Source organism: Pieris brassicae, chromosome 7 (assembly GCF_905147105.1).
Source record: "Pieris brassicae chromosome 7, ilPieBrab1.1, whole genome shotgun sequence".
Taxonomy (NCBI): Eukaryota; Metazoa; Arthropoda; class Insecta; order Lepidoptera; family Pieridae; genus Pieris; species Pieris brassicae.
Window position 1 is genome coordinate 10,397,258 of NC_059671.1, and position 25,821 is coordinate 10,423,078.

At 36.6% G+C, this 25,821-nt stretch overlaps 3 protein-coding genes across 4 annotated transcripts in view; 1 reads left to right on the forward strand and 2 right to left on the reverse strand.

The window, feature by feature from the left end:
* Positions 1-3,876, forward strand: part of LOC123711973 — a 31,568-nt gene extending 27,692 nt beyond the window's left edge. Inside the window, exons 9-13 of the mRNA XM_045664870.1 lie at positions 279-461; positions 675-1,002; positions 1,103-1,234; positions 1,306-2,769; positions 2,930-3,876. Coding sequence (XP_045520826.1) covers positions 279-461; positions 675-1,002; positions 1,103-1,234; positions 1,306-2,769; positions 2,930-3,089 — 2,267 coding nt within the window. The 3' untranslated portion in view covers positions 3,090-3,876. The remainder of the gene's footprint in view (positions 1-278; positions 462-674; positions 1,003-1,102; positions 1,235-1,305; positions 2,770-2,929) is intronic.
* Positions 3,877-3,882: 6 nt separating this feature from the next.
* On the reverse strand, positions 3,883-5,305 carry LOC123711974 (inositol monophosphatase 1). Its single transcript, XM_045664871.1, has one exon. The coding sequence runs from the start codon at positions 4,995-4,997 to the stop codon at positions 4,176-4,178; it is 822 nt and encodes a 273-aa protein (XP_045520827.1). The 5' UTR covers positions 4,998-5,305; the 3' UTR covers positions 3,883-4,175.
* Positions 5,306-6,885: 1,580 nt separating this feature from the next.
* The window catches only part of LOC123711927 (myosin heavy chain, non-muscle), a 51,365-nt gene continuing 32,429 nt past the window's right edge, over positions 6,886-25,821 (reverse strand). The window contains exons 4-29 of one of the 2 annotated variants that reach the window (XM_045664797.1): positions 24,834-24,857; positions 23,338-23,430; positions 22,840-23,269; positions 21,415-22,754; positions 21,155-21,325; positions 20,791-20,958; positions 20,522-20,668; positions 20,130-20,258; positions 19,634-19,754; positions 19,137-19,370; positions 18,087-18,257; positions 16,520-16,682; positions 16,002-16,140; positions 15,714-15,845; positions 15,160-15,325; positions 14,854-14,957; positions 14,003-14,131; positions 13,542-13,790; positions 12,806-12,976; positions 12,025-12,279; positions 11,400-11,519; positions 10,929-11,078; positions 10,447-10,629; positions 10,057-10,220; positions 9,117-9,161; positions 7,586-7,709 (exon numbers count right to left, since the gene is read on the reverse strand). In XM_045664797.1, the coding sequence (XP_045520753.1) occupies positions 9,134-9,161; positions 10,057-10,220; positions 10,447-10,629; positions 10,929-11,078; positions 11,400-11,519; positions 12,025-12,279; positions 12,806-12,976; positions 13,542-13,790; positions 14,003-14,131; positions 14,854-14,957; positions 15,160-15,325; positions 15,714-15,845; positions 16,002-16,140; positions 16,520-16,682; positions 18,087-18,257; positions 19,137-19,370; positions 19,634-19,754; positions 20,130-20,258; positions 20,522-20,668; positions 20,791-20,958; positions 21,155-21,325; positions 21,415-22,754; positions 22,840-23,269; positions 23,338-23,430; positions 24,834-24,857 (5,181 nt within the window). In that variant the 3' untranslated portion in view covers positions 7,586-7,709; positions 9,117-9,133. Of the gene's footprint in view, positions 7,710-9,116; positions 9,162-10,056; positions 10,221-10,446; positions 10,630-10,928; positions 11,079-11,399; positions 11,520-12,024; positions 12,280-12,805; positions 12,977-13,541; positions 13,791-14,002; positions 14,132-14,853; positions 14,958-15,159; positions 15,326-15,713; positions 15,846-16,001; positions 16,141-16,519; positions 16,683-18,086; positions 18,258-19,136; positions 19,371-19,633; positions 19,755-20,129; positions 20,259-20,521; positions 20,669-20,790; positions 20,959-21,154; positions 21,326-21,414; positions 22,755-22,839; positions 23,270-23,337; positions 23,431-24,833; positions 24,858-25,821 lie in introns of both variants that reach the window. The other variant, XM_045664796.1, reaches the window with a different exon arrangement.

Consider the following 25,821-nt stretch of genomic DNA (forward strand, 5'->3'; position numbering starts at 1 on the left):
TGCCTGACACTTGCCGTCCACTATTAGGATCTAAAGCAAGCCGGTTTCCTCACGATGTTTTCCTTCACCATTCGAGCGAATGATAAATGCGCACATAGAAAGAAAGGTAGTTGGTGCACAGCCGGGATCGAACCTAAGACCTCAGGGATGAGAATTGCAGGATGAAACTTGGCCAACACAACTGTAAAAATGTTGTAATTCGACGATAAAAGTGACAAAATGACATGGAAACAAATGTTTCTAAGGGAATTAAATTTTAAAATGTATTATTGTTCTAGGTCCGGAGGTGATGAATCTATTCGAATTAGAGCCCCAGAAGAAAGGTTACTACCGTGGATACAACCCCAAGATCAATCCAAGTCCAGCGAGTTCGTTTGGATCAGCCGCCTTCCGCTTTGGCCACTCTCTGGTTCAACCTTCCATGATCCGCTTCGATCGCTTCCACAGACCCATGGCAAATAGTATGACACTTCTATATTGTTTCGTTTCTTAAACTTAAACTGCCTGATTCATAGTTTTCTTTTGTTTAAATATATTTTATTTTATTAAACCAAGTTGACATCTGAACACTGTTCTGAGAAGATAAATTTTTCGGCTCTATCAGAAGAGTCAGAGTAAGAGAGCCTCATTTATTAATACTTGTAAATAAACGCATATATAATAATTTATTTCAGATGTATCACTTCATGATGAGCACACAAACCCATCAAACATCTGGAGTATGGGTGCCGTAGACCGTCTGATGCTCGGTATGATGAACCAGCCCATACAGAAACGAGATGAATTCATCACGGAAGAACTAACCAATCACCTATTTCAAACATCACACTTCGACTTCGGTATGGATCTTGCAGCAATCAACATACAGAGAGGGAGGGACCATGGAGTACCACCTTACAGGTCTTGGAGGGAGCCGTGTGGTCTATCAACCGTAGAAAACTTCGACGATCTGTCAAGAATAATGCCGGCAAGGGTTGTGCGGAAAATGAAGGCTTTATACAAGTATTTATTTTTCTATGCCACCTTAACACGTAACAATGTTTAAAAAACTAGCAATTATAACTAAGATGATATTCATGTACCTACACCTTTTATTCTACAGGAACGTCGATGACATTGACCTCTTCACTGGAGGAATGTCTGAACGGCCTGTCATTGGGGGCCTGGTTGGACCAACCTTTGCGTGTATTATCGCTCAACAGTTCTCAAATTTACGTAAAGGTGATCGATTCTGGTACGTATTTAACAATCACTTACAATATTAATTTGATTAATTATATTTTATATAACCATATGAAATTTCAGGTATGAAAATGGTGGCAGTGACTCCTCATTCACCCCAGCACAATTACAACAAATAAGACGAATTTCACTAGCACAAGTACTATGTCGTACGCTTGACACGATTGACAGCATCCAACCTTTTGTTTTCCTCTCTCCTGACAACCCTGACAATAACAGAATTTCCTGCTTCAACAATCACCTGGACAATTTTGATCTCTCCGCGTGGGTTGAAATTATTTCAAATAATGAAGTTAGAAAAGCTAACGAAGATTCTTCTACTACCTCTAAACCAATAAGACCAAAACCAAGCACCGCAATTCCTATAACGACAAATAAAATGCAAAAGATTACGCCAAATCATTCATCTCTTAAAACATATCTAGAAAATGACGAGACTAAAGTTAAAAAACAGACTCATGAACTTAATTTGACTGACTCAACGACTAATGACACTGATTCCGTTAAAGATGTAACTCTGAAGGGTATTGACGATAAACTTGACTTTAGAAATAAGACTAAAAGATTTAATGACGATGATATCAACACACGACGCAGTCCTAATAAACAATATGTATATAATGATAACGTGCAAACTGCACAATCTGTTGTAATCAATAACTTGCCACAAAGACCAAATAGACCGTACTTATCTGTGACTGAAAACATTGACAAATATACTTATCTCATCAATTATGTCCCAAGAACAACTCAGTCTTGGCGACAGACGACTAGGCGAAACTATGACAGAGATGTAGTTAAAGTGACTTACCAGAATTATGACGATACTTACAGACGACCCAATAGACCATACTTTAATAGGGGTGACTTAGACCATGACTATGAATCTAGGAATAACGCACGACTGGTTACTGAAGTTCAATCTTCAGCTAGATCCAATGAAGAAATTGTTACGACTCGAATAACTGATAGACCTATAACTCTGACTGAAAAAACTCCAAACTTTGACTCAACGACAGAAAACTTATACAAATTACTGACTTTTGGCTATGTAGGTTCCTACAGGGGTGACTTGACAGAAAAAAATATTAGAAAGGACTTTAATGATGACAAAGTAAGTAAAGATTTTGCTACTAGTGATGAAAAGCAAGATGCGGTGGCTGACAATGGTGTGAATGCTGGAAAATTATCAACCTTTTTCCTATATGAAACTGCAACCCGACCCTTTAATTCCCAACGTCCAACAAGACATAATAGTGACGAAATGACTCGAAATACTAAAACTAAATACTATTACGTAGACAACGTATTAAAGAAATACTCTGACAATGAAAGCCTCCCAAAAGAGAAAGACTTGACTAAAATAAATGAAACAATCAAAGAAAATATAGAAGAACGCTCCGTCCGAAACAAAATTGCTGCTTTAGATAATAACAAGACTGATAGACCCAGAGAACGAGAAAAGAAACCGATGAATTCTGCGAAAACTCCTTCCGTGACGTTCGATATAATTCCTAGTGAGAGCAGGTAGGTGCTGCCCTACGTTTTGTACATATCAATTGATAGCGGTTAAATATTATCAAGAACCTAGCCTATATTTAAATATTAAATTATCAGTACATTTTAGTTATCAAACCAGTATTTTTTAAATTTTATCGTTTTACGTAAAAACATCTTTTATTTACAGTCCAACTCAATGGGCGGTTTACGAAGAAAAAGAAGAACTAATAGATCCCCTACATAACTGGATGCCGGCTGTCAAGACGGACCCACTTTCTCTTAGAGAGCTGCCACGTCCTATGGACTTCTCTGGGAAAAGACGTTTAGGAAGACAAGATTCTCCTTAAATCATAATTACTAAACATATTTATATAGATATCTGTAGGTATAATATAAATTAAAGCTATTGTAATTTGCGCGGAAAGTGTGTATTGTAAAAAACATGTGCTTTATAACGATGACTGACTGTGACTGCATACTCTTTGACTGATTAGTGATGACTTACAACAGGGTTTTTAATTTTATTTGGTATATTTCTACATTTCAAGTATTCCCAAAAGTTTGACCTATACAATGTTTTCCACTGAAGAAGATGGACTACTTAATTCATTGATTGATGACTTATGACTAACCAATTGGGAGGATATAATGACGCTTGATGACTTGGGTAATTTGGGAGGCTGACTTGACTGATCTGACTCGAATTCAACAAGAATTTTACCATAACTATATTAGCGACACATTATGTATGACATACGCGACAAATTAAACTACTTGAAACCTAGTTTTTAAAACAAAGACTAATAACATTGACTACTTTACTTATGACATTTCATTACATTTTCTTTAATAGCATATACATGGTGATCAAACTGACTGAATAATATTAGTAAAATTGGAAATTATTACCAAAATAAAATATTATAAGTGGTAACTTATACAAAGTTTTAAATTGCAATTAACATGCATTTATGTGTAACAATTACAGACTAGACTATTTGATAATAGAACCACCGAACCTAACTACTGTAACTCGTCCTAATACTAAAATAGTTTATTTAAAAAAAAAACAATTTTTTTCAATAATATTTATTGAAAACTAATGTCTTAACAATCAGGTCATATTAATTTCATTTCAACTACATAGACATATATTTATCTAGAAACTTAGACATATAAGTATTTTAAATAAAAATAATACAATAAAACACTGTATTTTTATATTCTACTTTTGGTTCATCACATTTACACATTTGGTAAATCTACATACTATATATTTATGATCAAATTAAAATATTTAATAAATATTCACATGCTATATCATAGCAATCAATATATACTCAGACTATATAAACATTTAGCATAAATACAGATCATGTATGTTATACATTACAATAGATCTTTAAGTAATATAAAATATAGTATCAACCAGATTAATCTCTCTCAGGGTAATATTGCTGTAGAGACTTGCTTAGTTCTTGAGCAAGGTCAGCAGTTGCAGCACATAATACCCTACGCGACAAGAGGTCTAGAGGCCCTCCTGCTGGATCAATGCAAACTCCACCTGCTTCACGAACAATAATATCTCCCGCAGCTATGTCCCAAGCATGAATACCAAATTCAAAGTATGCATCACTCCCTCCTAATGCCACATTTGCCATGTTCATAGCAGCAGAGCCTATTGTTCTGACACCATGTCCCTTCTCTACTAGAGTTCTAAAATTTTCAAACATAACTCTCAATCTTTCAGGATCCCGAGAGGTGCCTGCTTCAAATGATATCAATGCTTTACTAAATTCTTTAGTTTGAGATACATGTATAGGCTTTTTATTTAAAAATGCACCATTACCTTTTTTAGCAGTAAATAATAGGTCAAGGACTGGGTTATAAATAACGCCAGCGACACATTCTTTGTTTATAGCTAGACCAACAGATATGCAACTTTGGGGATAACCATGAATGAAGTTTAGTGTGCCATCTACAGGGTCAATAATCCACGTCGGGTCGTCACTGAGAACACACTGACCTCCTTCAGATACTGTTTCTTCTCCAATAAACTTATGAGTAGGAAACTGTTTTGATAAACCATCCATTAGAGTCTTTTCAACATTTTTATCCACTTCGGTGACAAGATCGATATCGCTGGATTTCTGTTCATAGGCTTTGCAACCATTTCTAAACTCTATTATAAGGTTTCCTGCTGATTTAACTAAATCAAGAGCTGCGTCAAAGTATTCATCGATTTGGTCCGACATCGTGAATTAACTAGATATATGTTTTAGGATACACTTCTGGGCACACTGCTGAATTTCCCTGATATAATATATATTGTATAGTTCGTGTCAATTCAAAACCGCAAACCAAGCAATTATCGATAACGCGGTATATATAAGACTTTATATATATTGATATAAGCTAAACTGATATATTTAATGGTAATGCATTTGTAGGATATAGTCTAATATAAATAAACGCTTTCTTAATACACATATATTAAGTGAAATTTAAAATAAACTGCGTAAAAACACTAACTTGCATTCTCAATTCTAGTAAAATTCATCATTCAATTGACAAATTGTATAAAATCTCGAACATTGTAAATTGTCAAGTCACAACTGTCAACGCGATACGAACAAATATTGTGTCAACTGTCATATGTAATTAGATGATATAGGTTATAGCTACCTCGGAATGAATTTGACATTATAACTAATGCGAACAAAAAGAAAAGAGAATTAGTCTAGCCATCCAAAGCGGGTACACTGTCGGTATTTACGCGACTTCGAAATCTTGCCTACAGGAACTCCTTTTAATATATTTTTTAAGGTAACTTTGTTTTTTTTTTTATAATTTATGTTAGCTGTAGATGGTAATTACCTATCTATATACGTTATTACTTACATTTTATAATTGAACTGGAATACTATTTTAAGGGGCTATATTAATCTTAATAGTGATTATAGTAGTACTAAGACCCATTAGAATATCAAGACTTGTTTCCTATTACAAAACTTTTTAACGCTTTACATGATCATTTTTCTACTATAAAGAATTTACTGTCATCGAAAACAATTTTCGTGAAAATATATGGTGATATCGGTAGACAAGTTCTGTATTGATGACCAATCGTGTAAAAACAGGATTTACTGTGGTAAGGTTATGGTAGGATACAGCAGTTCAAGTAAAACAAAAATTATTAAAAATCATGAAAAATTGTTTAATTGGCATACCAACCGATAACTTGTTACAACCTATGGCCAATTTTACAATTATCAATATTGTTAATAATTAAATATAATATTTATGTAAAATATGTTTATGCTTCAATGGTTTACTTACATTTAAATTTTATATTAATCAGAAAACTTCATAATAAAAAAGAGGTCAATAAAATTAAGACTCGGGTACAATAACGTATAAAATGCGAAGATACAAAGTTTATCGTTTGTTATACAATATTGGTTACGTCCGTCCGTGACGCGGACGCAGCGGCGCCACTTCGAGAACCAAAGGCCACGATATCTTTCTAACTTATCTAAATCTAAATAAAGCAAGCGGTCCTAGCGCATACTTGTAAGTGATAATACCACAACGTATAGTGTCGGCTCCGACGATCGATTCGGTTCGAGCTGGTTTCCAAAACGGAAATCCTTTCCCTTTAAATATAACCATTAAGCCCCATTAGCAACGTTACGGGGGCATAATCCTCATCGATCGCCAAGAGCTGGCCATCGCCGATTATGTACATAGACGACGGATGGCGCCAGACTAAGGAAATTTAAAACCCACCGCGGACGCGTCGGCCTCGGCCTCGAGCCTAGATTATTTTCTAGTAAGTACAAAAGTGTTAAACGTTTACCGACGCGTCCGTTCACACCTTACAACTAGCTTTAATAATTTTATGGCAACTAAGCGCTCAGTGGATGACACTGATACTTATATACACGATGTTGGAGGTGCGTCCTCTGGCTACGATTTCGATGTCGGGTGAATAAAAAAAAACAGTATCGCGGTAAATGCAACGCCGAACCCCACTGCCACTAATACTTTTACGACCGAATTATATAAAAAATTTAAACTACCACGAAAATAAGTTACTAATTGGCAACGTGCAGACAGACATTAGTGAATTTTGTTAGAGTATATAAATAAGAGAGGTTTCGATTGAGAAGAAAACGGCGCTTAGTAACTCAGTTCCGCGGTAAAGCTACAATATCACGCAGTAACAACCGACGCTCGACCAGGTCGAAGCGATGGAACTCGATACTTTAGGAATGTCTCGATATTAATACTGGTAGGGGTGAACCGAATCGGCTAATTTTTAATAGAAATTGTAATAGTCGTATAATATTATTCAAAAATACCGTTTCATCTATGGCAACCCTGAATTACTTCTAAGAGTTAAAAAATTGAGCACCAGGTCACGATCAAACAAGTTTGGGGTTTACAAAATTTTCAAATCTAACGCAGAGTTGTCAAAACCTCATGTATACACAATTGTCATCGCTCTTCATATAAAACAATGTACAGGACACAATTTCGCTTGTCATCAAAACTACTCGATTAAATAGTAATCTGCAAGCGACTGACACGCGACGGGCAATTTCAATCGCGGATACAGAGGCTCCCGGTTTCGCTTAAAGATACGTTTTTGATACAATTTGGGTACGGACGAGCGAACAAAAAATAATTTCGAAACTAACCTAACATCAAACAGACTACGCTTTTAAGCTTATAACTTTGTCAAAGACTCGTCTTTCTCCAAAACGATTTAATTTGAAACAGTAACATAAGGGTACAGAGATGCCGCTCGTCCGAGCTCGCTCGTTTACTCGAGGCTGTTGGCCGTGTCGTTCACGTCATCGAACGATTCGTCTCCGGAGGCGTGGCCCGGCGCCAGAGAGGACCTCTTAACGCGAGTCGACGAAGACGCGCCCGACAGGCCGATGGCGCCACCGCCTTGCCTTCTGAAATACATGGAAATCTATTATAAACAAATATAAACCTTTCATTGTGTAGAAAAAACACAGTGTTATATATTATATAGTATCAATATTGGAATTGAGTCCAGTAACGCGTGAAGTGTCGTCATCTTTAACATGTAAATAATCTTATTTACATGAATTCATGTAATGTTCTTGATAAAAAGAAATTGATAAAAAATTTACCAACTTCATGTCAATTGAATCACAAATTATGTAATTATGTACTACCTTTAATTACACTTCGTTACATTTATGCATAAAAATTATAAGGGATGCTGCCTTATCGCTAAAAAGCGATCTCTTCTAGGCAACCCTAGTAAGGTAAAAAAGTAAAAAAAGAAATATGATGGATAAAGTGCAAAATATATATATTATATGTCGCGATCGCGTCGACTTAAATCAGAGACTAATTGAATCTCTATACAGTTGATTAAAAATCGATATTCAATCAAGTCGCTAGCATTTTGATTTAAATAAAGCAGCGTCGAAAACGTTTAACTATCTGTCTGACCGAAAGCCAGCGAGTTGATTAACAATTTTAAACAAGATGGTAAAACAAGGCTCCGCCATGATTATTTCATTTGTTATTGTTATTTCGGTGTGATCGTGAAGAACTGAGCTTGGATATTCCGTGTTTTGCTTTATTGTAAATGGTTAGGTTAGGTTAAGTTAGTCTTGTTGCCTAGGAATGTTTAGGAAACTCGGAACGGAACGTTTCGTTTCACTTAACTGTCTAGAGATTCAATTAACTCTCTGATTTAACTACTTTACAGCAATATATATATTATAAAACTGTTACCTAAAATAATACAAAAATCTTTATTGTATATGATTTAGCACATGTGTGCTTAGAAGCCTTCCTATCTAATTACAACACTAACAAACTATTATTTTCGAAGTCGGCTCAAAAAGCAATAGTTATGTGTTACAATAATTATCCAATTTAAATCATAATGCATAGAAAAATGTTAAATAAATATGTTATAAAGTGTACAGGCAAAATGAATTTGTTAAGTATATTATGTTACATAAAATGTTATGAACGAATGAATGCCAAGTTGTATACAAATATAATTGACACAAAATGTTGAAACATACAATTCGTACCTACCCTTCACATTTAGATTACATACAAACATATTAATAGCGAGTATAGTTATCGCTTTGGAAGCTGAACCTTCATTCGCACTGATAGATCACTGAAACTAAATTCATCAAAAAAGATCTTTAAACATTCAAATCAGTCCAAAGTAAGAAAACATGAGAGTGAATGCTGAATTTATATATTATTTTGTTATTCCAACTTAAGAAGCGTGTCAATATGACCAATAAATTCTGTTAGGCAAAGTTAAGAACAGTGCGAATGTTGGTGCCATATCGGTTTGTTACCTCAGGGTCGTAGGGAGCTAGTCGCTATCCTCTGGCAACGTTGGCCTACACAACATATTCATTTACCTTCTTATTATACACACATAAGAGCTACACAATATGCAAGAATTTTTGTATAAATAAAAGGCTATACTTCTAAAACTAATCTTTTAAGTATTATTTTTGTAAGTGAACTCATATACTTAACGGCAATAATTATAGAAATATCAAGATTGTAAAGGTGTAATGTGTAGTAATTTACCCTGTAAGAGGGATAACCCCTTTTTAACGCGGTATTTCCGCTCGAATGTTAAGTCCATGATTAGTTTTGCGTACCTTTGCACCCTCAATTGTGTTTTAACTTAAATACCTTTATTAAATTCGTGTTACTAGTTTTATAATTGTACAAATCTTTGTTTTTAAGGCCATTTCCTATAACGCAGTCCGGGTCTACCACGTTATAGGGGTGTCGGTGTTGTCATTGCCACTTGGTACAGATATCAATAACAGGTTACCACAGGCACTTCGTATCTCCTTAACATTGTAAACCAATTATTATCAAATAATTAAAATGAATCTCGACCCTTCGGTGGCAAATTGTGACCAATTTGTGTTCCAACCCGTCATATTTTTATATTTATATAAATAATAAAGAATCAGACCAGAATCAATATTGACACCTTATTATCAGATATCTTAAAGATTTCCCTTACACGTCAATGACGTAATAATATATTTTAGTAATGTGATAATGTAGTGATATAATCATTTACATTATAAATCATACCATTATAGTATGTCTGTGTAAAATGTAACGGTACCTTTTTAAGACAACTTTGTACGCCATTATGTGTGGCAAAATATACGAACTTTAGATTGTACCAAATTCTTAAAATAAATAAATATACATTTGTCAAAATATTATCAACCTAATTTTGAATATTCCCCTCCAATAACGTACCTGAGCTTGTTCCGCAGATTGGTGCACTCCCTGGCGAGGGTCTCGTGGGTCTCCAGCAGGTCCTCATACTCGCGTTGAGCTTTTCGTTTGCCGACTTTCTCACGCTGCACTTCCTCTTCGGACTCGTCCAGTTGACGCTTCAGAGCCTTTACGCGGTTGTTCATCTGAAATGATCATAACAATTATGAGAACCAAGATTATGTTTATATGAAATAATATGGCATATGAAGGACTAATGTCTTAATTGTTAAAATATGGAAAAAATTCTCCAATTATGATGATGGCCTTCCTCACTCATCACATAACCTAAAGAAACATAAGTTTTTAAAGAAAAACACAATTGATCACATACAGTTCGTTTTTTATTAAAAAAACCCAGAATTTCTATACCTTCTCGATCTGCTCCTTGTATTGGTCAGCGTGTCTCCTTTCTTCGTCCAGCTGCAGCGCCAGCTCCTTCATCTTTTTGTCCAGTTTCCGGGATGCCTTTTGCTGGGCCAATCGCTCGCGGCTCTCTGCTTCCAGTTGCTCTTCTAGATTCACAACCTTCAGCTCGAGGGAGGTAATCACGCCCTGTAATATATATGCAGATCAAATTAAAATTTCTCTTAGCATTAACCGTTTGACAGTTTTGTCCAATAAAACATTGAATAGCCCTAATGCACTTATTCATTGATATATTTATTTTAATTGTTTTGATTACTTTAAGTTATTTTTTCATTCAATATTTTTTTAATTTAATTTTTATACATTGACCCAAAAGACAAAATGCAATATTTAATGTGTGTGACAAGCATTTAACACTTTTATTTAGTACCAAATATTCACACAATTTCAAAATATCACCTCCACCCTTTGGGAAGGTAACGTACCTTAGTCTTGGCGCGTCCAGCAGTCTCGAGTTCGGCCAGCTTGGCCTTGAGCTCCTTGTTTTGCCTTTCCAGCACCAGCTTGCCGCTTTCCAGCTTCTGCGTGGCAGACTTTTCGGTGCCCAACTCCATCGTCAACTGCTCGATTTGGTTCTGTAATATACGATTACCTTTTTAGGTCTGGGCCCCAGATTTCTGTATTTTTTTAATGATCATTTGAAATCTAATGGACAAGTAGGTGACCAGCCCAGTGATGTGCCTGACACGGCGAATTTTTGGGTCTAAGGCGAGTCAGTTTCCTTAGGATTTTTCCTTCGCCGTCCGAGCGAATGTTAAATGGACATAGATAAAAAGTCTAACTAATGGGATTCCCAACCGGGAGTCAAACATACGATTTCAGGTATGAGAGTCGCACGCCGCACACGAATCTACATTGGTAAGTATGTATATGTGTAAAAAGTCAATCCAAAATACCTGTGATTTCCTAAGTCTGTCATTGAGTATCTCATTGTTGGACTGTTCCTCGTCGAGATCCTCTTCGAGTGCTGCAATTCTGGCTTCGAGGCGTTTCTTTTCGTCGACTAGCAGCGTCACCTGGAAACATATAAATCAATATTAAGACAATACGACAAATTTATTTACTGGTGTCTTTAAATCATGTACCTGAATTGAATTGAAGTACTTGAAGTCATTTCATTTATTCACAAAAATTTTATACTTATACTAGCTGCCTACTGATATGTTTTTTTTTTACTAATAAAACCTTTTCAGTACATATAGAACATTTTGCTATGCTGTCTTATAGAAACTGATCGCTATTCGGGAATAAAAAGCAAACAATTTTTTTTTTAATTCTCTCCATTAAAATCATCTTATCGTGAGAACAAGTAATAAATAAAAGAAAATACTTCGTCCAGCCTTATTCAATCTTTGAGCTTAGCGTCATAATTTTGAGTAATTCTTATTTATATGGATTAAGCATCAAGATCACTGTCTAACTATAATGACGTAACAATGCTGTCAACGAGATAAGTTGGCGCTGCTGCGAGCTCGAAGTTGTTTACAGGTTAATAAAAAAGGTAATGCTCTTCTCCCTTACCTTCGCGGCGGCAGCGGTGAGCTCGTCGTCCCGGTCGTCCCTCTCGCACTCGGCGTGTCTCCGCGCCCTCTCGGCCGCGGCCAACTCCTCCGCGTGCTGGAGAGCTTCGGCCTCGAGCGCCTTCACTCGTCGCTCGGCCTCGCGCGCCTGACCGGCGCTTTCTTCGCGACCGGCGCGAGCCTCCTCCGCCTCGCGGACAGCTTCTTTGAGCTGGACTGTTAGCTTCTTCGTTTGTTTTACGGCGTCCTCTTTCACCTGCAAGAGATATTTATGTCATTACACGACACTAGATTAAAATATATTTGTACGTACGGTGTAAACCATATCTTATCCATATACATATTTTGTAGGCTTTTTAAATGTTACTAATTTATCTTCGCTGATCTCCTGTTTTGAGTCAATTGTGCATGGTTAAAGACGAATCATAGGTATATATATTTATTCACTGTGTATGTGTGTGTGTGAAATATACATAATTTTAAATTTACTGTCATATATCGTACAAATATTACGTTTAAATTAACGATTTTTTGATCCCCTTGTAACGTTTCATTGTACAACGCCATAGTCGAAAAAAATTACGAGACCATCAAGTGACCATTTAACGTAAAAGTCACAATTATGTGGCTTACATGTAAAGCACCCGAAATTGGCTTAAAAAAACCCGTGTTACATGTTGTTCAAAAAACACAAAATACTTGAACACATTCTAATTTCATGAATTATACCTCCCATATTAATAACACATACAAAAAGTTTATACCATTATAACGATTTTTACCTTGTTAGCCAGATGAAGCGCTTGCTCGGCGTCCTTGAGGTCGCCCTCGAGTTTCTTGCGATGCGCAAGCGAAGCGGCCCTTTGCTTGCGTTCCTCTTCGAGCTCAGCTTCCAAATCGCGGAGCTGCTTCACGATGCCCCGACGTTTCTCTTCGCCTTGTTCTTCTTTCGCCTGTCAATCACATTCATGGGTTACATTGGCAATATTTATACTGCTCGATACGAAATAATTATAACGTAACCCAAGCCTCCAAAAATCAGAAATTAATAAAAGCAAAAGAAGAGAGGAAACGTAAGCCATAATCGCAGTCTTGTTTCTCTTACTAGTGCATTTAAATGTAGGCAAAGCTGAAATTGCCCTAGTAAATATTTCCGATCATGACTTCTCAGAAAGAATACCAAGCCTATTCTACAGAAAACTCCGCTGCGACCAATGCGTGTGGTTCTGAGACCTGGGCCCTTAGCAAGCAAGACGAGCTTGCTCTCCTTATTTTCAAGTGGAAGATTCTTCGAAGAATATTTGGCTCGACTCGGTTCAAGTAGTTGGAGGCTTACTGAAGCCAGTGCCAAAAAAAACCCGGTGGGGTTGGAGTTTAAAATACAAAAACAATAGAGGTTTAAAATTGGACGCAAGAAGAACGAGATAGTGTGATGGCAAAATATGGTCGAAAAGGCTTAGGCCTACAAGGGGCTGTTCATCCATCGATCATAAATTATTGGATATAACATTTCTTCACCTGTAAATCCCTTTCAAACTGCGTTCTCATAGCTTGCATGTTAACTTCTAGACGCAACTTGGCATCTTCTGTGAGTTGCAAATCGTCTTCTATCTCCTCATTCTGCGCCTTTAGTTCCGCCAGCTGAGACTCCAACGCACGCTTGGCCTTCTCCAGTTCGTGTACGTTCTTGTCAGCCGTGCCCTGGGTGTTCGCCAGTTCGTCCAACTCAGATTGTAGGAGACGTTTGGAGCGTTCTAACTCTTCAATCTGTCGATGAAAATTAACAATATTAGGTAACTAAAAAAGTTAAATGTTAATTTTATATTTTACATCTGTCAAAATCTATTTTTTTTTTGTTGTATTTACAAAAAAAATTTGAGTTCTTTATTATCAAGAAAGATTTTTAAAAATATTTTCGCCGTTTTAAACGAGTATGTCTTTATAATAATAAATAAACTTCATATATAAACAATACATACCTTCTCAGCGGCATCGTCGAGTTCCCTAGTGAGACTGAGCACGCGGGTCTCCTTGTCTCGTGCGTCCCTTTCGGCCGCATCACGCTCCGCTGCGTAACGCTCCGCTACGCTACGCTCCTCCGCCACAACCTGAAAGGAGGAAAAAATCAATTAAAATGTGGCGAAAGTGTTTTATACGTTATTTGCCAGTAAAGTGTTATTGAGTAATCTGTATAACAAATATGGTCAGAACATTAACCTTTTCGTCCCATATTCATTCCCAAGGTTCAAAATTAGCAGAATTTTCCAGCTTCCGTCTAATAAACCAACCTAGGAATTCAAACGTCTCATTTGAATTTTTCGAAAAATTAAACACATACACAACTACCATCCACGGCTTGACATATGCGGTAGTGGGCTGAATTCAAACATTGCCGATATCGGATACCTTATCCGCATGTTAGGCAAAAAATTTCATGTATCTTAGAAAAGATAACTTGTAACATATACTGTCGAAAATGCATTACATACGATATGGTGTACTTTAATAAATAAAAAACTGTCACAAATCAATCAAAAACACGATGTCGTAACTTGAAAATATTAAGTAAAAGTTTGGTTAATCCTAATACTGTACTGGATTGAAATTTCATTCAATTTTGATCGAATCATACGTCTGAATTTACGTAATTTACGTAATTTAAGAATTTACATAAAAACTTGAAGTCTGTTTACAAGTTTTGGCGTGTCCTTAAAATAATGTAAATAATATTTAACAAAATTGAATTGGGTTTTAAAAGCTCGTCATATCTACATATATTTATATATACAAATCGTGTCATAATAATTAAAATAATCGAAATATAAATAACCTTATCGAAGCTCTTCTGTTTCTTCTCCAGCTCCAGCACCTTGGCTCGTTGCGCCTCGAGATCTATGTTCGTGTCTTCCAACTCAGCTTGGATCTTCTTTTTACCTGATAACACAAAATTAAAAGGGATTATTTAAACTTATATTCCATTACAAAATTGTCACTGCCCCAAGCCCTAGCATTTTAAGACAACTTCATTTGGCCATCAGATTTAACTAGATTAGTTAAATATTCTATCAGTTTTCGTCAAATGGAAAGTCGCAAAGAATAATAAGCCCAAAATATTGAATACACGATAAACGCTTACTCTTGTCCAGCTTGTCGTTGGCCTGTCGCAACTCATCCAGCTGCCTGTGCAGAGCTTCCATGTCCTTGCTGAGCTTCTTGCGCTGCTCCTCGAGTGCCGCCGCCACCTCCGCCTCCTCTTCCGCCTTCTTCTTAGCGTCTGCAACTTGCTGGGTCAATCCTACCACCTGGAAATTTTTAAGATGACTCTGATGACAAACCGTCAGCATGAATGGAAATAAACATTTCTTAGTATAAAAATAATATAAATCAGTGGCGCTACACCTTTTTAGGTCTGGGCCTCAGATTTCTATATCTGTTTTATGATCATTTGTTCATCTAATAGGCAAGTAGGTGATCAGCCTTCTGTGCCTGACGCTCACCTTCATTTGTTTGGCTGCGAGGAAAGCCGGTTTCCTCACGATATTTTCGAGCGAAAAGTTAACAAGAAGTCCATTGGTGATCAGCCGGGAATCGAACCTACGACCTCAGGGCTGAGAGTCTCACGCTGAAGCGACTAAGCCAACCCCCCCATTTATATTTCCTTGATGTGACAAAATATTAAAAGTTACAAACCTGCTTCTCAAAGTTTCTCTTGGCCTCTTCCTCTTCCTCCAGCTGGTCTCTGGCTTGCTCTAGCTGTTGCTCAACGTTGCGCAGACGGGTTTGAAGAGCTAACTTCTGCTTCGTCTCTTCTTCTAAGAGAGCCTGTAAGACAAATTACTTTTTTATTTAAATTGCCATAATTTCATTATATTATGTCGAAAACTCAAACATTTTGGATCAAGAATTTTTTTATATAATGAATACCGCTATGATGGATTTTATCTTAAAAAAACTTGTCCCATGCCCCAACTGTCATACCTGTGCCTCGGCGTGCTGTGCCCCAGCGGTCGCAGCATGTTTCGCAGCGGCCGAAGCCTTCAACTCTGCCTGTTCCAGCTGTTGCAGAGCTTGTTCAGCTTCGCTCTGGAGTCGGATGCATTTCTCTGATACTTCAGACCTGAATTACAATTCTGGTATTGCAACTTGATATACACATCTTTGCAGAAATTAATAATTGATTTAGTATGACCAGAGGCCTACAGAGTTTGGCCTAGCTCCTGCCGTATCGACAGCGGACCTGACGCAGCTGAAAGTCAACAATTGGTGTGAGGTTGTACAGGACAGGGAGTGCTGGAAGATTCTCTTCTCTTCAAAGACACTTTTTGGGTCGCAGAGCCAGCGGAAGGAGTAAGTTTCTTATTTTTTACTTCAATTAAACTTTTTAGATATCAATATGAAGAAAAAAATTGGTATTGCTAATATTATTTCAAACCTTCATAAGTTCTTTCAATAAATTAATTTTACACAACACACAACGTTACATGAATAACACTGACCTTGTCCTCTCCACCTCTTGCAGCTTGGCGACGAGTTCCTGAAGCTGAGCTTCGGTTTGCTTCCTGCGTCTTTCTCCATCTGCCCGAGCGGCACTCGCGCTTTTCAGCTCCGTCGCGAGATCTGCGTTCTCGGCTTCCAGTTGCTGCTTGGCTTTTTCGAGAGCTGGAATATTTATTTCAGAAAATTTATCACAATATACATAATCATAAAGCACATTAAAATATTTGAAATTGCACATTGAATAAATAAATATGTGTTAATTCATTATAACAATGCATTACACTGTGTTAGATTTTAAATTAAAAAATTCCCGTGTCATGATTCCCAGCTCTTTCATAAAAAAATAATAAATCTCAAAACAATATTTTTTATAACATTGCAAAAAGCATTACGCGACGCGTAACACGCGTCTGTATGTCTGAGTGTGTAGCTGGATGTGAGTATGTGAATAAGCGAAAAGAAAATATAAAGAACTAGAGTGAATTTATTACACATATAGATAGATCATACGCCACTCTTTACAAAAATCAACAGCAACATTAAAATATGGGATATTAGTTAAGCAAATCTAATGTAAATATAAGCAACTTGTCACTGTTACCTCCTGCGTTAAAAATATATAGGAGGAACTAGAATAAACGATGGGGTCTCGCAAGCAAGCGCGCCCCGGCTCGGCCATGAATATATATAATATATATTATAAAATAATTTGCTAATGTAGCCAGGAGCGCGCAACACAAATTAGTATGATTTTCTTTTATCTTTTTAGTAATAAAAAAATATATATAAGAGAATTGAAAAAGAAATCGCTGGACACTATTGCGGAGTAGACTACATAATGAAATGCCTTTGATATCTGTCTTATTACTCTTGTACAAGATACTCTAATAAGCAAATAAATAACTGTCTACTTTTACACATATTTACGTAAATAATATTACATTGTATAGCCAAATCGGTTTTATCAGGAGGCGACTCCTGACACCTGTGCTGCCAATAATCCCTCGTCGAAGTGAAAGCGGTCACTTCCTCCCCCGGCCACGATTTCTCCACCTCATAATTATCATCCTTCGACAAACCGAAAGTCACGTTTTTCTGTCTACGTTCCGGTTTGGCCATTGTATAAAAAAATTACATTCAAAATTTACAAGATAAATACATATACATAAAAGTCTTAAGCAAATTATAATTTGTGAAATTGTCACAATGGCGACTGCATTTTGAATAAAGAATTTCGATGGCCAGTGTATGTATAGATATAGAGATACAGATAAAGCAAAACATATTACCTATACTAATTATGCATATGTATAAACTATTTAATATTGGGACCAGGTGAGATTTATATATGAGTTTATATATGAAACAGAATTTCCATAGAAAAATACTACACTTGATTAAAACTTTGAATAATTTGTTTTTCTTAAAGATCAAGTGTTGGAAGAAATATTTTTCCTTATAATTTATACATTTAGGCGTTTAAGTATGAATTTTTAATATTAAGTTCCGCTTATATAAATACAATTGGCCGTTCTCGTATCTCCCCTAGTATAGATGCACGCTTACCAGCTTTGGTCTTCTTCATCTGCTCGTGCTGTTCGTTGAGCAACTGCAGCTCCTGCGAGTGCTTGTGCCTCTGTTCCGCGATGGTCGCTTCGTGAGAGGAAGCCTCTTCTTCCAGGCTTCGCTTCAGAACTGCCACCTCCTGCTCGCGCTTCGAACGGAGCTCTTGTTGGGCTGAAATTATGAATGAAAAGACAATACAATTATAAATTATTAAGAACCAAGATCTATGTACATATATTTTGTAAAGCCTATATTATATTTATGTTTTTCTACTCAGTCCGTATAAATTGTCTTCTAAGCAGCTTTCATTAAAAACATACATTTTTAATAAGTTTTATAGAATTATTTGTTGGGCATTAGAATATTGATTCACTTAGTATATTGCAAATGATCGCATATCCTTCATATTCATTTAACAAACATAGTTAATTGTTAAAAAGGTATCATATCTCTCATAGAGCCTTACAAAAATGTAAGTGCGTGCTCCTATTTCACCATGCCTCTTGCTGATAGAGAGCGGATCTTTCACAATCTGAGACAATTCTTTGATTTTCATTTATTTTATTATTATTTATCACTAAAGATGTCATGTGGAACATGGTGTGATGGTTGCAGCTCCTTACAAACGTTGTGAAATAAAAAAAAAATAGGCGATTAAAAAGAGTGGCGGAGAGTTTATTGCTTATTATTATAGTTTTTCTCTTCCGTTCTACGCCCTTGATGAGAATTGGTAGTAAATGGAAAATTATAAGCATTTAATACGTATTTCTTTTTTGACGTTCGTCAGTGTACATTGTATTGCCTATATGAATAAATCTTTTTGACTTGATTTAGAGCCAAATGCCTGAAAATTATGGCCTATACTTTCAACAAATACAAAAACATAGAGAATATATATTTAAAACTGTAAAAATACTGTACATACAGATACGTTCTATGTCATTAAACAATCGATTGTGTATATATGTTAAATATATAATATATTATGGTGTTAGAAATAATTAAACTATTCATCTGAAATTCATCTCTCCTACTAAAAAGTATTCTCACCAGCAGTCGTATCGAGTGAGTCCAACAGCTCGCTCTTAAGTGCCTCCAGCTCCTCGTTGAGGTCCCTACGCAACTTCTCCGCCTTAGTTCGTGCATTCCTCTCGGCTTCCAGGTCGTCGTGAGCCTCCGCGAGGGCCGCCTCGGCTTCCCTCGCCCCTTTCTGCGCGGACGCACGTAGGGCACCCTCCTCATCTGCGCGACTGATAGCCGCTGCTAGTTCCTCTTCACGTTTTGCTAAAAATAAATATACATAATTGGTTACATAGAGACCAAAATAATATACAAATCTAACTATAAATTTAAAAGTAAACTACATAACTAACTTTTTTTTAAAATTAATGCTATAATTTTCATTGCATAAAACAAATATATTAATGGTTAATGATATTACGTTAAAGGACGTTTCTCCGCATCTAGCAAAGTCTTTATTAAGTAATTATTAGTATATTTGGACCCAATCTCATACAAAGAGATAAAATCACAAAATTTCTACTCACTGAGTACAATTTGCAACTCTTCAATCTGCGCCTTCTTCTCGACGAGCTGCTCCTTCACATCTTGCAACTCAGTCTCTATCTTCCGCTTGGCTCTCTCTACTTCTTGTCTCATTTGATGATCCTTTAGCATAAAGTAATTCAAATTATTTTAAATAATATTTAACGACTCGAAGATTATTTATTTAAAAAAAACAATCCTGTCTTAACAAGTAGCTTCAATTCGACAAGAATGCATAACCAATCAAAAAAATTTAGACACAAAACAAAAAACAAGAAATTAATTGGGAAAACCAAAATTATATTATAAAAACATTCAAAAACTGACTACAACAGATACTAAAAATATTTACTTTTGACAGTTTACTCAACGGACATTTAAAAAGGTTCATGTAATTCGTTAAATAAAGTAATATTTGTCACTGTAGTACTGACGAATGACTGTCCTTGGCATGTAACAATGTCATTAAGTACATCTCAATTCTAAATTTCAATATACCTTAAGAAGTTTCTCTTCTAATTCGGCGATGGCCGACTCTTGTTTCGTCTTGAGTTTGCTCAAATGTTTCGCCTTCTCCTCTTCCTCTGCTAAGGCTTGAGACAGGTCGTTGGCACGCTCTTCCAGTAACTGAAAATTATATTATAATATTAGAATTTTCCCAAACCAAATATCTTGAAATAAATCAGTGACGCTACAACTTTCTGAATCTGTTCCGTGAGCATTTGTCAATGAAATAGGCAATGAAGTCATCAGCCTCCTGTGCCTGACACTTGCCGTCGACTTTTTGGGTCTAGGGGAAATCGGTTTGCTCACAATGTTTTCCTTCACCCGAGCAAATCTTAAATGAAGACATAGACAGAAAGTCGAGTTACAATTTAAAAATTCGGTACCTTCTTTTCCTTGGAGAGTTTCTGGTTGGTGTCCTCTGTGAGAGCGAGTTCCTCTTCCAACTTCTTAAGTTTGGCATCGCACTGCACTCGCTCCAGTTGCAATTTCTGACGAGCGCCTTCTTCTTCTTCTAACTGCTCTTCCAGATCCTGAAAGAGCATTCAAATATGATAAAACTTACTGAAAAATACTCATTTTGTTATGAATTGTACAAAAAAGAAATTTATTTACATATTTATAATTGGCAAAGAGATGAGACAAAGCGACTCACCTGTATATTGAGCTGCAACCGCTTCTTCTCCTGCTGAAGAGAGTTACACCGCTCCTCCTCTTCTTCGATCCGACCTTCCAAATCGTGCAGCAGCTCTTCCAACTCCTGTTTTCTGGCTGCGGCACGCGCTCTACTTTCTTCGGCCTCAGCACATAGTTCTAATTCCGCCTGAAATTCACATTTTTTATTGAGATGTGATGAAATATCAAAATAAACATGATTTTATTTTTAAAGTATCTTATCAAAAAGTTCAATTAAATTTAAGAAATGATGCTGTCATAAGATTTGTAGGTATTTTAACTTCTCTTTCGGTATCAGGTTCAGGTGTTCTGGCTCGTTCGTGAGAAACATCGTTTCAACTGACCTGCAGTTGTTCTGCGAGTTGGGTCTTCTCAGCGCTGGCCTGTTGGAATTTGGCCTCATACTCTTGACACCGAGCCATCTGCGATTCCATCTTGTCACGTATCTGACGGAGCTCGTCTTCTTTCTGAGTCAACTTCTCCTCCTGTTTCGTAACTTCGAGCAATGGTTTGACCTGAAAATATATAATATAGATTAAAGCTATTAATTACAGGTTTCCAAACTTGCATTATAGAATTTTCGAATATTTAATAAAATACTTGCCTTTATGTACAATCTCCACCACTGCCAGTTTCTCAACTTCAAATATGCAGCACAATTCCTCTGGATGATTCGGATGGCGTTGAGCTGCTGCAGTCTCTTTTGGTAGTTTCTTCTCGCCAGGTATCCTCTGCAGAAAGCCTGGAAGTTCACTATTAAGTCGGTGATCTTGTAGTCCCTCTCCTCTTCCAGATGCGCAAGGACTCCCGCTCTGAAGAATATCTTGGATTGTCCGACACGATACAGATTGTGATCGAGTTCAAGAGCTTCGATCATACGTTCGCATGCTTTCTTTCCGTCCATGAAGCCCTTGGGAATGATGTTCGGGGTCAGAAGTTCGTATCGCTGACGGAATTCCTGGAATGGTATTCTGTTAGGGAAGCCCTGTCTGCAAATTCTAATCCCCTCCAACACACCGTTGCACCTGAGCTGGTCGAGAACCAGTGGCGCTTCGATTTTGCCGGCTTTCTTCTCGTGATTCGGTATGATACATCTGACGAAGTTGGGGTTGGTGTTTCGCAGGGTGGCCATAAGTTTTGTCAGTTGCTCCTTGTACAACTGGGAAACCGTTCTGAACATTCCCTTTCTCGTTCTAGCACCGAATTGTGTGTCAGTCATGGCTTGCTGCGCCATGCCCACTATTTCAGCGTCCTTCCAAATGTGGCACACGAATGGATCTTGTGACGCTTGCAACAGGGAAACGACGTTTTCGTTCAAAGGATCCATGTTCTTCATCAACCATTTTGTCGCTGAATAATCGACTTTGCCAGCATAGTGAATGATCGCAAAGTCTGCGACGCCACGGAAATCGGTCTTCATAAATTTCGGGTGCACCGAGTGAGCAGAAACCAATTTCTCGACGAACGTCTTGTCAGTCGCTTTCGGGAACCAACACTCTTCGTCCAGAAGAGCCATTATTCCCATGGGCTTATCGATCAGGTCAATTGTGGGCTGCAAATCGAGCCCAAAGTCGATGAATTTCCATTCAATACCTTCTCTCTGGTACTCTTCCTGTTCCAAGATGAACATCGTGTGGTTGAAGAGCTGTTGTAGCTTTTCATTTGTGTAGTTGATGCACAGCTGTTCAAACGAGTTTAGCTCGAAAATTTCAAAACCAGCCATATCGAGGATGCCGATGAAGGAGGCTCCTTGTCTTTTCGTCCTGTCGAGAGATCTGTTTATTCTATTGACCAGCCATCTAAACAGTCTTTCGTAGCACGCCTTACTAATGGCCTCAACAGAAAATTCCACCTGTTCCTTTGTCTGAGCTTTCGTCACAAAATCGCGGCCGACTTTGATCCTTGGTTTCAGGAAAGCTTTTGTCATATCCGTGACGGATAAACCTAAAAACAAATTAAGGTTTTTATTATCTATTAAAATATCTAGATTCAAATTAGATTAAAATACATAACGATAAGAAATTATTACCAAGCAAATGTGCAATCTTTTGCGCAACAGTGTTATCTGGAAGTGTGGCTTGATCTGAGTTTCTTTCTTGCTTGAATTGCATTGAACCGAAAAGAAGAACGGCCGAAACTATTCTAAATATCGAATTGAAGTCCTCCATGTTCATTCCCATAATGTTCATGGACTTAATGGTCGCCTGGAACTCGGCCGCATCGTCGATACCCGGTACGGGCAGAGCTCCATTTGTTAGGAAAAAGTAGCTTTTGGGGTCTTCTAGGATATATTCAGCTCGCTGCTCGGGAGTGGCTCCAGATAGGAGCTGATAGAATATATGGAATGTTCTTTCGTCTTTCGCTTGTCTGATCGCTCTTGATTTCTCTAATAAATACGTTTCTATATTCGCTCCAGCGATAAACCCTGACGCGTCAAAGTTAATTCTAATGAATTTACCCTGTAAATAAATATTTAATTAGAATTAAGTTTTTAATTAAAATACTATTTATTTATTACAATACTTACAAAACGTGATGAGTTATCGTTTTTTACTGTTTTGGCGTTACCGAAGGCTTCCAGTATAGGGTTGGCCTGTAGTAACTGTTGCTCTAATTCACCCTGCAAATCAAAATGATAGTGTTAGGAAATTTTGATTAAATCATTAAAATATGTCATCAAAACCTTGTTAGAAAACATAATTAGAACACCAAGCAAAAGACATTATTATTAACGCGACACCCAAGTAATTACATTATATGATTGTACTGCGGCTTATTTACCTCAAAGGTCGGTCCATTGCTCTAAGCAGCGTGAAATTATGATAGAGGTAATGTTAAATGGTAGGACAATTAGCAAGTGCCTTACGTATTTAGCCATTTTATACTCCGCCTTAAAGATCTAGCTCGAGAGAAGTATACGGGTTTTTTGCAGATATAAAACAATTTAGAATAATGGCAAAACAGAAATTAATCTTTATTATAAAATCTATTTATTCATATAGGCAACAGCATGTTGGGCTGTGGAAGAAGCTGTGCTTTTAGCAGTAAGACCGATATTTACAATAAATAAATGAAGACAAATCTTAATTTATTTTTCTCCTATTTCGTGTTATTGTGGTGTTAAATAAAGCGTTATTATTATTATGTACCCATCGACAAAGCCAGACCAAAAACCAGCGCAACAAAAACAACATATATTTTATATTAAACATCACCTAATACTAAGCTATCAGATAACATTAATCATAATTCCTCACGCATTATAGATATCCATTAAATTTAAAACTATAGAAAATAGTTTGAACAAAGTGAAACACGAAACCTCTTAGCGATCGTCATCGATAACGACCACTTGAATGATTCAAGAACTCAAGAGACTCAACGATGTTATGGATACATTATCGCGAGCTCCCTACTTAATAATACATTGTTCCCTTCTAATTAAAAAATCTGCAGTTTGGCCTAGTGGCTTCAGCGTGCGAGGCTCAACCCTGAGGTCCTAGGTTCGATCCCCAGCTGTGCAGCAATGGTCTTTGTGCACATTTAACATTCGCTTAAACGGTCAAGAAACGTGAAGAATCCGGACACGCCTTAGACACAAAAAGTCAACGGCGTGTGTCAGGCGGGGGGAGGCTTCCCATTAGATTAACAAATTATAATGAAACAGATACAGAAATCTGAGAACCAGACCTAAAAAGGTTCAAGCTTCTCAGATTTTTTTCAATAACCGCTTTAAGACAATATACATCCTTCTATTAACGTTTGGACGCTCTAGGAAAATTGATTCAGAAGTTTTATTAATGATTATACAATACGTTAACATCTGTTTTATATAATTTTATAAATAAATATTACGATATTACAAAACGTTAGCAAATTAAAATGTATATATCCTATACCACAAGCTTATCTGTATCATGCATAGTGGCAAACCGTAACAAGCCTTAAATATTAAATCGTGCACAAATAATAAAGTGTAAGATATAAGATTCTATATTGTTTATGAAAAATAGAGTTACTTACTATTATCAACTGTGGCGTCGGGACCTGAAGATCGGTTGGCAGTCCACGAAGAGTGAAAAAGAAAAGGATATTACATAGGTGCTCATATTCCATGCATGAGAATGTTTTGTTGTGACCAAAGTAATTGTATATGACAAAACATTAACATGTTAATAATATTGCTTGTGTGTACCAAATCCTATATACACAAGTGATAAAAATACCAAGAATAAGTCAAGAGTCCAATCACACAGATTGTTTTCCATCAGTATTGCCTTTAATAGGGACAAATGCCACCCCCACAAGTTGCTTATATGATACATTGCTACCATCATGACAGAAGAAATATTTGCAATGTAATTAAAATATGTGAACCAAAATAATATCTAGAAATCAAAAACTTTCATCATTAAATCTTTGAATATTACAAAAAAAAACTCATCGTAGAAATGACAAACCCCCATAGTAAGGGCCCTAATTTCAAACGAAAAACGTTACAAACAATGTTAAACAATGTTACGTCTTCAATCTTAAACTAGCGAGTTTACAATGAAAATGAGTTCACTTAGCAACTACACTAGTAATATCTGTTATGCTACGATAATTTGTTCCACTGTTTACTAGGTCTGAAATAATTACACGGCTATTCTTTATGGAACCAATTTAGATTGATTGTTATTTATATCTTTATTATCAATAGAAAAAATATTGGTATATAATTAAAATATATTTGGAAGCTAATAACAATTATCATTATAGCCATTGAAGAAAATAATGGGCCCTAAAACATGACCCCGAACAACACCATATAGTCATAATGGGTAGTTTGGTATGTGAGGATGTCAAATGGCTACTGTTGAATCCGTATAGCTAAATACACGTATCAAACACCGCTAGCTACCTAAAAAAAGTGATGTAATTTATTTAGTATTTACGATAAGAGCGTACAACAAGGTCGAGGTGGTCGCTTACCCGCATACGGTAATCGAACCAATAACAATGTATGCGC

Coding starts and splice junctions, on each gene's coding strand:
- LOC123711974 (XM_045664871.1), bottom strand. CDS start 4,997: ATGTCGGACCAAATCGATGAATACTTTGACGCAGCTCTTGATTTAGTT.